Source organism: Pteropus alecto, unplaced genomic scaffold (genome assembly GCF_000325575.1).
Source record: "Pteropus alecto unplaced genomic scaffold, ASM32557v1 scaffold98, whole genome shotgun sequence".
Lineage (NCBI taxonomy): Eukaryota > Metazoa > Chordata > Mammalia > Chiroptera > Pteropodidae > Pteropus > Pteropus alecto.
The window spans coordinates 2645311-2662135 of NW_006443570.1; the positions used below are offsets into that span (position 1 = coordinate 2645311).

The 16825-nt window shown below is 34.2% G+C and overlaps 1 protein-coding gene across 4 annotated transcripts in view; it reads left to right on the plus strand.

The window, feature by feature from the left end:
- Positions 1-16825, plus strand: part of FBXL20 (F-box and leucine rich repeat protein 20) — a 78024-nt gene that overhangs the window by 1636 nt on the left and 59563 nt on the right. Inside the window, exon 1 of one of the 4 annotated variants that reach the window (XM_015599297.2) lies at positions 440-530. The exons of 2 other annotated variants lie outside the window; for them this stretch is intronic. In XM_015599297.2, the coding sequence (XP_015454783.1) occupies positions 489-530 (42 nt within the window). In that variant the 5' untranslated portion in view covers positions 440-488. Of the gene's footprint in view, positions 1-439; positions 531-16825 lie in introns of those variants that run through there. One more of the 4 variants, XM_025041691.1, reaches the window with a different exon arrangement.

A 16825-nucleotide genomic window follows, 5' to 3' on the forward strand; every position in this document is an offset into this window, starting at 1 on the left:
ATTGTCCCCCAGCCTGTAGCTTGTCTTCTCATTATCTTGACAGTGTCTTTCACAGAGCAGAAGGTATTATTTTTAATGAAATCTAGCTTATCAGTTATATTTTTATGGACTATATTTTTGGTGTTGTACCTAAAAAGTTATTGCAAAACCCAAGGTCATCTAGATTTTTTCTTTATTTTTCTAAAATTAGTATCAAGACAGAAACTTTTTATTACACATGTACATTTTCTGTGTGATGGGATTGCAGAAGCACGTGGTTCTTGAATGAACTGGTGATTTTTTTTCAATTTTCAATTTTCAATTACAGTTGATTTTCAATATTATATTAGTTTCAGGTGTACAACATAGTGGTTAGACATTTATATATAACTTAAAGTGATAGATCAATGAAACATAATAGACAACCCAGAAATAAACCCACATCTATATGGAACGTCTTTGCACTCCGCTCGCCGCAGCGCCCGGCCCCGGCCGCACCCGCCGGCCCCATGAGGAGGGACGTGAACGGAGTGACCAAGAGCAGGTTTGAGGTGTGAGCTTGGGGGAGGAGGATGGTTGGGCGTGAAGTAGGAGATTCCCGCTCTCATACCCCCTCGCCTCCAAATTAGCACTGCACCGAGCCTCCTCCCTTGCCTGGCGCCATCACCTACCGACCGCCAGGCTGCCAGACTTCTTTCCCCTTCCTCGGGGCCCGAAAGCCCAGTGCAAGCCCGGCCACCCTAGCCTTCCCGCAGGTCGCCTCCTTCCTTTTCCACCCGCGGGCCCCGGCAGGGGATTAGCTCTGGCGCCCTAATTCCCCCCTCCCCCCAGTATCACTCAGCTTTGCATTCTTTACACAACCCTTGGCTTGTCTCCCTCCACCCGACAGGAAAAGCATCACAGCTCTGATCGACCAGAGCTTGCTGCTTTTCTTTCTGCCACCTTATTCTTGAAGCGAGATGGGGAATTTATGTGTCTGGGGCCATTTGTCAAGTTTTAGAGACCTTGGTTAAAGTAGGGAAGTGGGGGCAGTATGCTGGGATGAGAGAGGCGACCACGAGTTTTCGGTGCTATGTTTGGTTGGGGTATTGTTCTGGTACTTCCTCTTTCCCGTTTAGTCTGTACTTTTGTAGCTCATTGTTTTGGGGAACTCTTAGATGTTATAGACTTTGAGATTGGGACGAAGGTCCGAGAAACTTTAGAAAATCCTTTCAAGTTTGTCTCTAAGAACTTTTCCTCCTCTGGCGAGAGAGGTTTATAATCATGGAATTGAGAAATGGATGAGGAAATAAGGAAACGCCTGAAAGCGTGTTTAGAGAGAAGTCACCACGTAGGGAAATGATTCCTTTGGAAAGTGAAGTATTGTAACTACAAATGAATTACAGTAGAATAGTAAGGTACATGGTTTATCAGGGGGATTAAGAAGAAGAAAGAAACTTCAACAAGAAGAGAAAATGTTACCTGGCCTTTTCTGGCAAAGAATCAGGCTGACCTGGGATCACTCACAGCTCAGTGTACATCTCACTTGGTGTTTTTCTTTATTTCCATTTGAAGGATGAAATTGTAAGACAGGGAGACAAAAGTTACAGAAACTTGCCAACTAGGTGCAGAGGGTGAAATTGTTTCCTAAAGGTCTTCACATCATTCTATTCCTTGATTTCTTTTCATGCTTATGGGAAAAATATTTTAACTTATCCACAAATGTCAAGATAAGAAGTGTTTGGGGGAAGTTTAAATTCAGAGCTACAATATTACTGTTGCAGGCGAGGGGTGGAGAAATTAAGGAATGGGTCTCTTTAGAGTTTTTATATTTAACTTAATCATGGGAAGAAAGTATTATAATAGATAAGATTTGATGTTTAATAGAGCTTTATGTTGCTCTAATATAGAGAGTCTCAATAAGCTTAATTTTTGGTGTTTTCATATTCAGTACTATAAAAATCAGGACTGTCATTGAAATTATTGAACAGACATTTAGCAGTTAACAGGATCTTAAAAGCACTGAAATACTGAAGATTTGTGTGGGGGGTAGCGTTTTGCCACAGCAATCTGCTCTTTATCATTTTGCTATTCACTTTTTTAGGTTGTGTAATTGATGGAAAGAGTTCTTTTGTAGTATGCTTTAAAATTGCATGGCCATATCTTTTTATAATTTATCTTATATTTTAATTTGTAGTTTATCTGTAGTGGCGGCACTAAAATAATAAGGAAATTTATTGCTTTATTAAGCATATTTACCTCGATTGGTATGTAACTGGCAGTTAAAGCTTTCCAAATGTGTCTGAGAAGATAAAAAGAATAAGGAGAAAAAAAACCCTTCTGTGTATTTTTCATGTTTAAAGTGTTTATAAACCAGAAGCTACTCTCTTAATGATGTGAAATGTTTCATTCTAGAATATAAGTGAAAAGGGCTGAAAATGCCAACTGTTAATGAGTTTCATCATCTGATTATTTCTTAAAATCATTTACTTCTTTACTGACCTATTTTACAAGTAGTAAAATAATAAACTGACCTCTTGTGGTAATAAACTTTGCTAATTCATTGAAAACATTTAAATATTTACTTTCAATGGATAGAAAATGTAGATAAGGTAAAGCAGAACTTTAATATCTAAAACATCAGTTTTTAAAAAATTATCAAAATATTCAGAATGCTTTTTTAAAGAACTGATAATTTAACGATTGTAAACAGATAGCTGATCTCCGAGAATTTTTTTGAGTGCAGGAAATTTTTATAGCAAATATAATAACTAATTTTAAATTAGTTGTGGTTAATACAAAAAATAAAAGGTTGGAGTTTTTTTGGCCACATTTTTTTCTAGGAGGAAGATAACTAAAGCTTATCTTTTTATAGTTGATTCATTAAGATATTTTTATAGAGAATATTCTGTATATTATGCTTTAGGATGTTTTATCTAGAGACCATACTTTAAATCTCTTACTCAGGGGTAGAGCTATAGAAAAAGAAATTCAAGTCAAAATCAAGGGAGAAGAATATCTGTTAGCCAGATATGTAGCATCCTGTAAATAGCCATAGGTGATGACTATTGGATAAAAGAGTTAAAAAGATAGATGTGAAAATTATCGTTCTTTGCTATATCACTTTGGCATTAAATCTATACAGTAATAATGCTTAAAAGTTAACATAATGTGTGCCGAATTGTTTTAGTCTCTTAATTGAAATTCATCATTCAGATACTTTTTGTTATATTACTTACAGTAAACTTCATTTTGTGGCTAATTTTGATAATTTCCTTTCAAATTTAATAACAGTTATTGAATGCTTCCTATATGCCAGGCACTGAGCTAGATGTTTTACCTGTTACTTCTGATGCTCACAATTCCATTTTACAGTTGAGGAAAACTAGGGCCTAACAAGTGTTTCAGTTGCACAGCCAGTAAGTAGGGGAGCCAAGATTCCAATCTGCATTTTTTTGACTCCACTCTATCATTCTGCTCTGTTTTTGGCAAAACATAGCGTAAAAGCCCATAAAATGTGTGGAAAAGAGCTTTCCTAAAGTTCTTCATCCAGTATATTTTATTTTGTCTTTGCCATCAAGAGAGTGAAACTACCCTTCATTTTAAGTACTGTAACCAATTAGTGACAGATAACATGTAAATATCTAGGCTAGCCCTTGAATCCAAATTTAGATTTTTTTTTTCAGTTACACCTCTCTACTTTATCATACTCTCAGTAGCTCCATTATGAGAATATAGTACTATTGGAAGGAAAATTATATCTTATTTGGGTTTATTAAAAAGTCTATAACATTAAAAAAGTTACAGTGGTAACATTAACTGACATTCGGATACCATTTAACAGTTTAATCAGTACCTGAAGATGTTAAGATTCACACAGGAAATGATACTCTAATTTGGGTGTTTTGAAGTAGTGTTCATTATAGTTTTTCATTATGCCTTACTGCTGCTCTGATAAGTCTGTCATTTAATATTACATATATTATATGTAATTATACATGTAATTTTAATATTACATGTAATGTTACATGTAATATGATATTACAGCCTGCTTCATTTTATCAATTTAATTTGTCCAAAATAAGAAAAAATTATAACATGCGGTATGGTAGAAAGGACATACAGCATTGGGAGTTAAGAGAACTGAATATTAGTCTTGATTTTTGCCGACTATAACTTTGGTCATTTTCCTCCATTGCAAAACAAGTGGGATAGAATCAATGATTAAGGTTCCCTTTGTTCTGGAATCCTATGAATCTGTAATTTTTGAATAAAAGCAGAAGACCGTATTTCTTTGGCTATTTCTTCTGAAGCAGCCACTCCAGTATTCTATTAGTTTGTAGGCTGAGTCATACAGTACTGTTGAGGCTGTAGTAACGACCTTTTCCTTTCTTAAGGTCTTCTAATTTAAAGAACATTCTGCATAGTAAATAATATTTTCCAAATTGATGCATGTGGAAAATGTTATATATTTTTCTAATGGGTGAGAGTCATTTGTTTCACTCCATTTAAAATGCTAAATTGTTTTTAACGCTTTAGAGAGTGACTTGAAAGCAGTCTAATAGTATAGAAAATTAGAGGTCTATGCTTTTTATGCCCATTCAGACAATCTGTCCTTTTTGAACAATATTATTTATGTTTCTTTACTCTGTAATCATAGGTGTTTTTTATCTTTTGAAGCATGATACATTATATTATGTATTTGTATTGTAGTCATTCATTATTTAAAATTTCAGCATATGTTTGTACCTTTCTACTGTCTACATAAGATAAACCATTATGCATTGAAAGTTACCATGTTTTCCATTAAGTTGTTAAAATTTTTTAGCTTGGCAAGAACTTTACAAAGAATTCTGGATATTTAAGTTCTACATTCTTACATGTAATTTGTTTCTGCATTGAAGATTTTTTCATTTCTGTTAGATGTATTTACACTTTTAAAGTCTTTTTATGTTTTAGGTCATTTGTCATTTTTAAGCAGTTAGTGTTGGTGTTGCCTTTTAATCTTAATTTTTAAAATCCTTGTGTATTTATCGCCAGAGTTGTCTCTTTTCAAATCTTCATCTCATTTTTCTTGCAAATTATTAAGTACTTTTGTTACAGGCCAAGGATGCCATTCCTAGCTCGTAGATTACTGTTTCCCAACTGGTGACAGATTGGAAACTGAATTTTAAATTTCAGTAATCTAACTACTACTGCGGTTTTGGAAGGGTATTTTTAGATGTTCAAAGTAAAATATTCCGTTACACCAGGAAAATCCAAGGGAGGGAGGAAGAAGAAAGAATGCCTTTAAACAGACCAAATTTAGCTGCTTGTGCATAGTTGTCTTTACATTGTTTTCCTACTTGATCTTCCAGACTTAGTGAATTCTTAGATCAGACCTCCACCCAAAAATTGACTCAGAAAAATGAAAGCGTCCAACTGCAGTTTTACAGTTTTATATCTTAATGCAATTGGATTCATATAAAAAATGTTAACTTAATAGCAACTAACAATAGGTGGTGGTATTGAACTATGCAATAGTATTTGCACTTCATCTTGCTTAATTATATAACTTTAAAAAACAAAGATATGTATTCAAATGTAATAAACCCAAAACAAATTCGCATTAGCTTTTGAAGACTTTCTGTTAAAAGAATGGCTTTACCTACCTAGGTAGTTATTTTCAGTGCCTATCAAATAACTGTTTAGCAGACACACGAGTTGTAGGTAAGTAACTTCTTTATTCTCCAATCATATTTTTGCCAGTTTGATTTATGATATTCTGTTGGCTTTAATAAGCCTTATAGCTGACCATTGTAATCAAGTGGAAATGTAATTAATTTAATCCAGTTTTGCTTCCTCTCTTAAATTGCTATAAGGTTAAAGTCACCTGTTAAATCATGGTAGACGAGGATTTAGTTAACCGTGAAACAAATATTGGCAATTTCTTCCGTCATTTTTGTCCTTGATCCCAGGAATGTCTAGTAAAAACTAGAAAAGAGAAACAGAACACTGTGAAAGTAAGTAGTAAATTGATCTTATGTATTACTTTGGTGCTAAGACAAATCATAACTAACAACATAGAGGTGAAGTTTGGCAATATGTCAAATGCCTGCCCAATTTTATATTATTAAATGTACCACCTATTATGATATTTCTTGATGAGCGTGACTTTCTAATTAACTGCAGGATGCAGGCAGATATAATTTCATAATGATTTAAAAGTAAAAAATGGAAAAGCATTCTTTTTCCTCATAAATTGAAATAATAAGAAGATGCCATAGATAGTATAGCTATTCTGGGTGCTTCGAGAGTTTGCTTTAGTGTTTGCAAAGTGAGGGAGTTTATGTGGCAGGAAGGACAGGCAAAAAGAAGACAGTAAAATTTCTAGATAGGTGCAAGTTTTTATTTATTTTATTTATTATTCATTTACTTTTTTAGGTAAGGCAACCCTAGGTTGACCTCACAGATTGCATGGACCTCATCAATTTACAATCCCTTATTTTTTATTTTTTTTACACCTACAGCACCTGGTTTTCCTAGGTGGTTTCCCATCCAGGAACTAACCAGGCCCGACCCTGCTTAGCTTTCAAGATCAGCGGGGATCAGACTTGTTCAAAGTAGGTTTTTAAATGTAAAGTGCCTGTTCTTATCCATATGTCACTCTTGGTTGACAGTTTAGATCCAGAGAAGGTCATTGCCAACTCACTATATCCTTAATTGAACTTAACAACAAAGAGCCAGGGTTTTTTTTGTTTTGTTTGTTTTCTTTTTTCCTTTTTGTAGGTGGATGGGGAAAAGAAAAAAGTGATTTGCAGTTCCCTGCAAATTAACACTTTAATGTTAACTATAAATGTTAGCTGCAAAGTTTTCCAGAGTTCTCCATTAGAATGTCATTTTTTTGTCGTCTTATTCTTTGAACCAGATCATTTATATATTTTAGTATGTAATTTTGAAATCAATTTGAGTAAGGAGGGAATGAAAATGTTAAGGCGATATCTTAAGGATTTTATAAAGGGAAATCAGTTCTAAACTATGAAATAAGTATTCCCACATATATATTTTTACTCACACATATGTATATGTGTACTAGTATATGTGTGACCTTGGTTAAGTTATCTCTCTGGACCTCCATTTTCTCAACACTAAGGTTTCTTCTAGCATTCTGTGATTCTTTAAATAAATCCCTTAATTTGCTGCAGGTTAGAGATTAGATATTCAGTTTATTGCCAGTGTTCAGTTTCTGTGCTTACGACTGTTAATAAAGAAAAAATAGGCTTTGTGAACTTAACCTGTATTCTGCTTTGGATTTCTGCTTATTTTTGCCCTGACTTTTTTAAAAATGGAGATGGACACTGGTAATAAAAACATCTGGTAAATCTGTCCAAATGAACACCTTTGTCAAGGGAATGAGGAATGGTATAATGGTTGTATGATATCCGGGAGTTTATAGTGTGTTGTGATTCAATTTCTCAGGATTTATGGAATTTATATATTTATATATGTAGAAATATAGAACCTATTTAAGTTCATTAGTTTTGAAGTCTGTTCGAACCCTGGCTTTACCACTTAACAACTGCGTGACTTTGGACAAGTTGTTTAATCTCTGAGTCAAATTTTTAAAAAAATTAAAATTTTTTTAGGGGTGGCATTGGTTAATGAGATTATGCCTCAAGTGTACAATTCTGTAATACATTATCTGTATATTGCATTTTGTGTTCACCACCCAGAGTTCATTCTCCATCTGTCACCATATATTTGAGCCCCTTAAATTTTTCAATATCTGAAATGGGTATGAAACCTACTGAACTGGATTTTGAGGATTAAATCCTATAATGTTTGTATAGCACTTAGCAAATTGTCTATCGTACAATAAGGACTCAATAAATAATGCCTATTATATTACTTTGTGGGGTTCCACCACACAATAAGTGCTCAATAAATAATGACTATTATTATATTACTTTGTAGAGTAGGAGTTTTTTAAAGTAAACTTTTTATAAATCATTATTTAAAATACTTTACAAGAATTTACTATTTGAAGGAAAAATCCTATTATAAAGGAATGCAATTATCTCTTTACTCATCTGACTTAGTTTTACATATTGGGTTTATTAAACAGGAACACCTATGAATTTTAATCAGTCTGGTTGAACAGTAATAATTTAGCAGTGTTTCAATCTGAAGTTTATACTACAGCCATTGTATTTATTGTTAGGCAAATGTAGTTAAATATCTCCTCAGATGAGAATCTGGCACCAGATTGTAAATTGACATTTAAAACACTAGATCAGTCAGCTTTTACCCAGAGACTGATCATTCTTCCTTCACTGATTTATAGAAAATTAAGCTATGGCATGACAACATGGATAAGTAGAGGTGCATTTACTTTTGAATAAGAGCACTGCATTGCTAATCCTCTTTTCCCACATGCATCCGTATCTGCTTTTTGAAAATTATATATGTGTTCTTCATGTAAAGAAGCTCATATTGAAAAAAATTACATCCTTATTTCTGCAACCCATTTATAGAAAAGAAACTTCATATATTTTGGAATTCTCCTTGGATAAATTAAAACATTTATTTAATACTAGAACTTTTCTAACATTACCATGAATGGTCCAACTTCAGGAAGATAAAGGACTTAATATTCAGTATTCATAGTCACAGCTGACTGGAGTTAATACAAAAGAAGCTTCCCAAATCTAAATCTACACAACAACAAATACAGTTTTACTGAGGGCAACACATTCCTTAAGGAAGAATAATTATATTTAGATTAAATGCCTCAAAAAGTGTATTGTAGGCCCTAAGTGACATAAATTTTATCTGAGCTCATCACTCTCTGGTCCAGACAGAAAAGTTTGTCCTAAATATAGGAATTAAGATCTCAAGAGACCTATTTTTGGCACTGTTGTGAACTCACACTGAGCCCTGGGGAAAACCATTTACCTCTCTTTATCTTTACAGCTCTAAAATAATATTTCCAATACCTATTTCTTTATTTAATACAAATTGGATTAATGTTAAAGATTAAACTTAACATAATGTCTGTCAATTATACCTCAATAAAAATTAAAAAAAATTTAAAACCCAAACTCTTACTTTTTAATAGTACTACTTGAGTTCAATATACATTATTAAAGAGGAATAAGTGAAACTAAATATTGTTTATGATAACTTAATTCCATAGTAGAGATAAATAAGTAATCTTGAGTGCCCTATCAGAATCACTAGTGAAGTACTTATGAATCCCTGGAAAACAGTGCATTTGCTGAATGAGAATAGATCTGGGCATTCAAGTTTAGTAGAAGTTTCCTTAAGAGATAGTGATGTAAATTTCTGTTAAACACTGGGATAAGGGATACTAATGTAAATTATATTTACAACCTGAATTCCATGGGGAAATAATTTACATGAATTTGACATAAAATCAGCACCCCTTCTCTCGGTTCCTATTCTTTCTGAGATGTTTTGGCCCTGGAAACAAGGTGCAGAATCTAATGTACAGCACTGAAAATAGTTATTTTACAGTTTGTACATTTTACATGATTAAATACATTCAGTTTCACTAATGAAACCACCATACTACACTATACGGCTTCTCAGGCTCCGGAGAACAAAAATATGTCTCGGAGCTCAGCAAAGCTTATCTGACCTTGTCCAGGGCTCAGAAAATCTGAGGGGTTCAATTCTGTTCAAAATTTGTTTAGCACCAACTATGTGTCAGATATCGATAGGTGTTAGAGGTACAGAGCTGCTCCAAAAAATTGCTTGGCCTCAGGGAGTTTGTAGTCTAGTTCAGAAGAAAGATACATACAAAAAGTAATTTAGTGGATTCTGGTAAATGCAGTGATAGGTGTATGGGAAAGTGATAAGAACCAATTTCATGAAAAGCGTTCATACTTTCTGTGATCCTCATACTGCTTATTAAATGTGCATTATACTTTAATGCTTTTAAAGGAAAACAAAATCCTTCGACACTGCTTTCAAAAAATATTAGCACTTTACTGTTGCTGTAAGGACTTATGTATTATTTATATTTTTAAATTATGTTTATTGGGATAACATTGGTTAATACAATTATATAATTTTCAGGTGTACATTATAATTTGACATCTATATATTCTATTGTGTGATTACCACCCAAAGTCCAGTTAGGATTTATTTTTTTAAATATGAATACCAGTTATCCTCTTCTGTGACATTCTCTTCAGGTTTACAAGAAAGGGCCAAGGGAAAAGATCGGCAGGTATTAGTAATTTCTTTGATTCTACTGATACATCTTTAGGAAAACGAAATAATAGCACTACTAAAGCCTGACATTCCTCAGACTTAAGCAGAAATTAATCAAGGTTGGAAAAGAACTAACAGGAAAGGTAACTCTTTCACCAGTAGTTCCAGGAATTCATTATATAGTTTGTAGTTAGGCTAGTAGGGTTCCCTTTGTTTTTAAGATAAAAAGTAAGTCTTGTTAAAGAATTTATGAATGATTCTGCATCATGCTGACCCTCATATATGTGTGTGTGTGTGTATATATTTGTATGTATGATCTCTCATATTTGACCTTCATATATGACCTTTATATATGTTCTGCTAACCTCCCTTTAGTAGGACAGATATTTTGAACTATCTCAAGTAATAAATTTATGTGTTTTACACATTAAAGAGCATGTTCCCATATATTATTTCATTTGAATTTAAAACATCTTACATGTTAGGTACAGGATACTTCCCTGCTATTTATAGATAAGAAAGCAGATGCTCTGAAAGGCTGTTATTTTCCCAACATAAAATAGCTAAGTATAAAAACCAGAACTTTAATCCAGTTGACTTGAAGTCCGTTATACTTGCCTCTAGAGTACGCTGACTGAGAGTAGGTTATTTTGAACAGTTTCCTCATTATCCTTCTTTTGGTCCATAGCAGGCTTTTTTTTTTCTTTTTTCTTTTTTCTGACTTTATTGAAATATAATAAACAATTAGTTTCTTGTATTTACATTATACAATTCAGTGAGTTTTTTTCCAATTATAGTGGGCATACAGTAATATACCAGTTTCAGTTATACAGCCTAGTGATCAGAGATCTACATAATTTGCAAAGCGATCACCCTACTAAATCTAGTACCTCTCTTCCCCTTGCATATTTATTACATTATTAGCCATCTTCCCCATGCTACACTCTATATTTTCATGTTTATTCTGCAAGTATCCATTTGTACTTCTTAATCCCTTTGTCTTTTTTCCATCCCCCAACCCCCCTCCCATCTAGTTAAGCCCTCAAAATATTCTCTGTATCTATGAGTTTATTACTGCTTTTGTTATTTTCTTTAGATTCCACATATACGTGAAATCATGCAATATTCGTCTTTCTCTATATAACTCCTTTCATTCAACACAGTACCCTCTAGGTCTATCAAGGCAATATCTTTTTTTATCCTATTTCTTTTAGTCTGTGTGTGTCTTTTAATCTGAAGTGAGTCTCTTGTAGGCAAAATATGAAGGGGTCTTGTTTTCTTATCCATTCAGTCACTCTATCTTTTGGTTGGAGCATTTAATTCTTTTCCTTTTGATGTACTTGTTGATAGGGATGTAGTTATTCCCATTCTTTATTTCTGTTTTTTATACATGTTTTTTCTTTTTAAAGAAGTCGCTCCAACATTTCCTGTAATAGTGGCTTGGTGTTGATAAATTCCTGTAAATTCCTTATTTTTGTCTGAGAAGCTCTTAATCTGTCCTTCAACTCTAAATGATAGCTTGATAGCTTTGCTGGATAAAGTATTCTTGGTTGTAGATCCTGGATTTTCATCATGTCAAATATTTTGTGCCAAGCCCTTCTGTCCTGCATGGATTCTTTTGAGAAATCAGCTGCCAGTCTTATGGGTGCTTCCTTGTAGGTAATTGCTTTTCTCTTGCTGCTTTTAAGATTCTCTCTTTGTCTTTAAGCTTTGGCATTTTAATTATGATGTGTCTTGGTGTGGGCCTCTCTTGGTTCCTCTTTTTGGGACTCTCTCAGCTTCCTGGAGTTGTATATCTATTTCCTTCACCAGCTGAAGGAAGTTTTCCATCATTATTTTTTCAAATAACTCTTCCTTTATTGATGATGCTCAGAAGTGAGCAAGTCTTGTTTTCCTTCAGGTACCCTTATGACATGGATGTTTTTACATTTAATAGTGTCACATAGGCTCTTTAAATTATTATTATAGTCTTGGCTTTTTTTTGCTATTCTGATTGAGTGTCCTTGGCTTCCCCATCCTCTCTATTGGTGGTTCAATCCTCTTCTTTATCCACTCTGTGTATTCTATCTGATATACTCTTCATCTCAGATAATGTGTTCTTCACTTCTTAATGGTTCCCTTTTATAATTTCCATTTCCATTTTTATGTTTTTTATCTCTTTGTTAAAGTTCTCACTGAATTCATCTACACTTTCCCTAAGTTCATCGAGCATCTTTATAACCAGTGTTTTGAACTCTGCATCTGTTGGATTGCTTGACTCCATTATTCCTGGGTCTGTTCTGTTCTCTAGTATGGTTTCTGCCTCTCTGTCTTCCCATTTTGACTGCCTTTCTGTGTCTATTTCTGTGTACTAAGCAAAGCTTGTATGTCTCCCAGTCTTATTAGTATGTGGCTTTGTGTAGTTGGTGTACAGTAGCACCGTCCTGAGAAGGGTTCAGCTGCAAGTCAAGTTTAGCCCCAGCCTGTGCTCCCTCCAGGACCCCCTGTTAAGATTCAGCAAGCAGTCCACAGATGCTGTGCTTATAGTTCCCTGAAGAAACCACATCAGAAACCGATGCCAGCTGCCATCAGTGTGAGTCTTGGCTCTGCTCAGTAAGGAGCACCTGACTCCCTGAGGACACAGCTGGATGTGGCTTGGGTGGGGTTGTGAGTTGGGAGAGGCGGAGTTTCAGGGAATCCCCTGGGCAAGTGACCTCTGTTATCCAATTTGATGACCTCTCAGCTATGGCGGCACTGCATCTGCACACTGGAAGTGGGAGGGCTCAACAGAGGAATAGTGGATACCCCCAGCACTTTTGTCCCAGAGAGATCTTAGCCTCTGGCCCTCTAGCAACTTAGTGTTCCCCCCTGTTGCTCCCCGTGCATCTGACCTGGCGATGATGCTCAGAAGTAAGCAAGTCCGTCACTTCGAAAGTCTGCTCATGGACACAGCTACTTTAAGAGGTGTCTACAGCTGCTGTAGCCTCTGTCCCACTCAGCTGCTAGGTACCGGGCAGCCTCATGTCCTCGCCCTGTCCTACCTCTTCCTGTTGCAGGTTGATTTCTTATTTCTCTCCCTAGTTGTAGGGCTTGTTCATCTAGATCCCACGTGACTTTCCTTGCTGTTTGTTCGTGTTTCTGTTGCAACTTTGATTTGGTTACAAGAGGGATGAACAAAGCCTCTATCATAATCTATGCCATTTCTTTCCCTCATAGCAGGCATTTATTTATAAGATGTTTGGTTGGGATTGAGTAACACTTGAATTTATGGCCATAGAAGTAAGCAAAGTTAACTGTTTGGATACTGAAAAGTATGGGAGTTGAATCTGTACTTTGGCTTATTAGCCATACTTACTAACTAACTTAAGTAACTCTCCTAAACAACCATGAACAAATATTCTGTATAAACCATACCCAGGTAGTAATTTCCTTTCAGATACCTATGCAGTAAATCACAGTTGGACCAAAAGCTTAGTATATCATCCATATGTTGAGTAAAACTGATCTGATTATATTTTTAACTGTAATTCTTCCTTGTGAAGACTAGGGTTGAGATACTAAAACAGTTTTATAAGTATTTGTGAAACCTTTATAAACTTTATAAGTTTATAAAATTTTTTGCAAGTTTTAGTCAGGCTTGACTTATAAAGCCTGGGCAACATTTTACTCAATTTCACATAGATATTATCAAAGATGAAGAGTAGCAATATACTACTACTGACTTAAAATAATAAAAATTTAGGATATGGTATTTTATGAATAAGCATAGATATTCCTAGATATAAAAGATCAAGTAGATTTAGTAGAGTTAAAATAGGTTTTAATATCAAAGAATACCAAGAAACAATATTATCTTCTAGAGTATTTAAATAATTTATTTCAATAATGTGAAATTTGCATTAAAGATGATCTCATCCATAAAATACAAGATGTTCTGGAGTTATAGCCAAGATCTATCTGACCCTACTAACTACTATCAAAAATACATTCAGATGGTGGTGGCTCCATAGTGTAGTGGTTAGCACGTCTGCTTTACGCGCAGAAGGTCCTGGATTCGCGCCCCAGGTGGAGCCACAGACCATACCCTGGGTGCACCAGGCCCCAGGTACGTCAGCCCCCCGGGTATGCCAGGCCCCAGGTGCACACTGTGAGCATGTGGGAGGAGACGCCCAGCCTTCAGAGACTGATGGTTCTTAAGCAACATCCATAGGTCAGGGGTGGAAGGGGTGGAGAATTAAAGTGGAGAAAAAAAAAATATTCAAATGAAATGTGTAATTAACTCATTACATTGCCTTTTTAGTCTTAATAATACTACCTACCTACCTAGGATCCAGTTTTCTTCTTCTATACATGTTATGGCTGTTGTCCAGTGACTGGGGTTTTGTCAATATTCCCAGTATAGTATTATTTCAGAGATGAATTAACATGAGAATGATAAACCACAGAATTCAATGCAGCATCAGGCTGTGAACCAGGGGAGAGTGTATGTGTTCCACATTAACTTCATTGGAAACAATGTTTTTCTTCTGTGGAATTAGACCCAAATACACATTCAGGTTGAAAGGTCCATAGGCAGCCAAATAGTAGTTGTTAGGCTTAATGCCATTGGTACTCTTAAAAAAGGAAATGATGAGGTTGAGGTCTAAGTAAAACTTAACCAAAAACTAGTTTAGTAAACTTTCTTTTAGCTTTTCTTTACTGTGGCAGACTATGGCTTATTAAATGGTGTGCAATCTCTGTGAATGTTATCACTCTTTTAGCCAAAGGAGACTTTAGTATCCGCTTCTTTGGCCATCCTCATGTAGCCTCAGGTTCCTCAGTTTAATGTGTTTCAGTGACATGCCTTTCTTCTGTCTATTTCTGTTTTATAAAAATAAGACAGTTATAAGAATAGGCCTGTGGTCTAAATTGTGACTGGAAATGGAGGTTAAATTGTTGATTTAGTATTTGTTCTTGGAGAGAAGTTAAAGTATAATCTATTTACAGTAAAGTGAGTTTCAAGTGAAAAGTAATTCCCCTATCCTCCCATGCTCCAGAGGTAACCATTATTAACTGTTTATTATATATCGTTTTAAAAATTATGTATTCATTAGTATTATGTATGGTTATGTTCATATTTTATAAGCAAACAAGATTATGTTTGACATATGTTTTAGCACCTTGCTTTTTTTCTCATTTTAAAAATTATATAAGAAATATATGAATAAATTTTATTTAAAAAACTAAAACATTTTAAGTATGATAAAAATACCTCCTTATATTCTCCCTAATCCTGATCCTGTCCACTCCACCCATCTCCACCTAAAGAGATAAGGACCAGTTTTAAACTTGGTGACTATCCTTAAAAGTCTTTTTCTATACTTTTTATATAGCATTACTTTTATATGTGTGTATTTACATAATTAGCTTCATGCTGTGCATGTTATTCTGAAACTTTAACTACAATATGTCTTAGAGATCTGTTAGATGTATTTAACAACTATATCTCATTTCATTATATAAATATTCTAGTCTGTATAGCTGGCTATTAATAGGCCTTTAGACTTTCTTCTTGGCATTACAAACAAAAATGGAACAAATGTTTTTGTATATGCCTTCTGGTAAATATCAAGAAGGGATTTCTGGGTCACAGGGAATATGTGTTTTTTAGGTTTATTAGATACTGTCAAATTGCCTTCCTAATTTATGTTTTGGCTAGTAGTATATGAATGAACTTGTTTCTCCACATCTTCACCAAACACAATGTTTTCCAACTTAGAATTTTTTTCAGCGATAGATGGAAAATTGTGTTTTATTGTTTTCTTCTGTATTTTTCTATTTACGATTAAAGTTGGGTATCTTCCTGTTTTAGTCTTCATGTTTTATTGATCACTTGTATTTCTCCCATAAATTCTCTGTTTTACTTCTTGACAAGTTTTAAAAATTGGTAGTCTTTTTTTTTTTAATCCCTGTAGGCATTTTTGTAATAAGAGTTTTTTGGAGCCAAATTGATATATATGCCGGGGAGCAAGATCTCAAATATTCTCCCCCTTTAGGCATTATTTATATTGGATAGTAACCCATTGAGTGGGCTTGTCTTTTAACTTTGTTTATATTGGCTTTTTTGGTGTTTATAAAAAAAAGTGTCTCTTAATCCCAAGATTATAAATATTCTTCCATATTTTGTTATGGTATTTTTTATAGTTGTTTTTCGCATTAAATTCTTGTACATCTAAGTTTTTACTGGAGTTTATTTTATAAAATGGAATTCTAACCGAACTTTCTCTCTGTATTGATAACGAGTTGTCCTGACACAATTTAGTTCATCTTCTCCCCACTGGTTTTGAAATGTCATTTCTGTCATAAAACTAATTGAATTCAGAGATCTGTGTTTGAACTATGTTGTTTCTTCCATCCATTTTTTTTATTGCTGTTACCACAGTTTTAATTAATTGGCTTTATACATTAATTGGGAGAATTGACACCTTTATAATATTTTCCTTTCCATTCATGAACATAATATACATGATATATAGTTGTAGCTTTTATCAGAAGTTCTTTATAGAGTTCTTTAAGATCTTACAAAGTTTCTGTTAGTTTTTATATCTACATACTTTATAATTTATAGTGTTGGTACAAATGGACTTTTTTTGGTTACATTTTCTAATCATTAACTCAGTCAGCAAATATT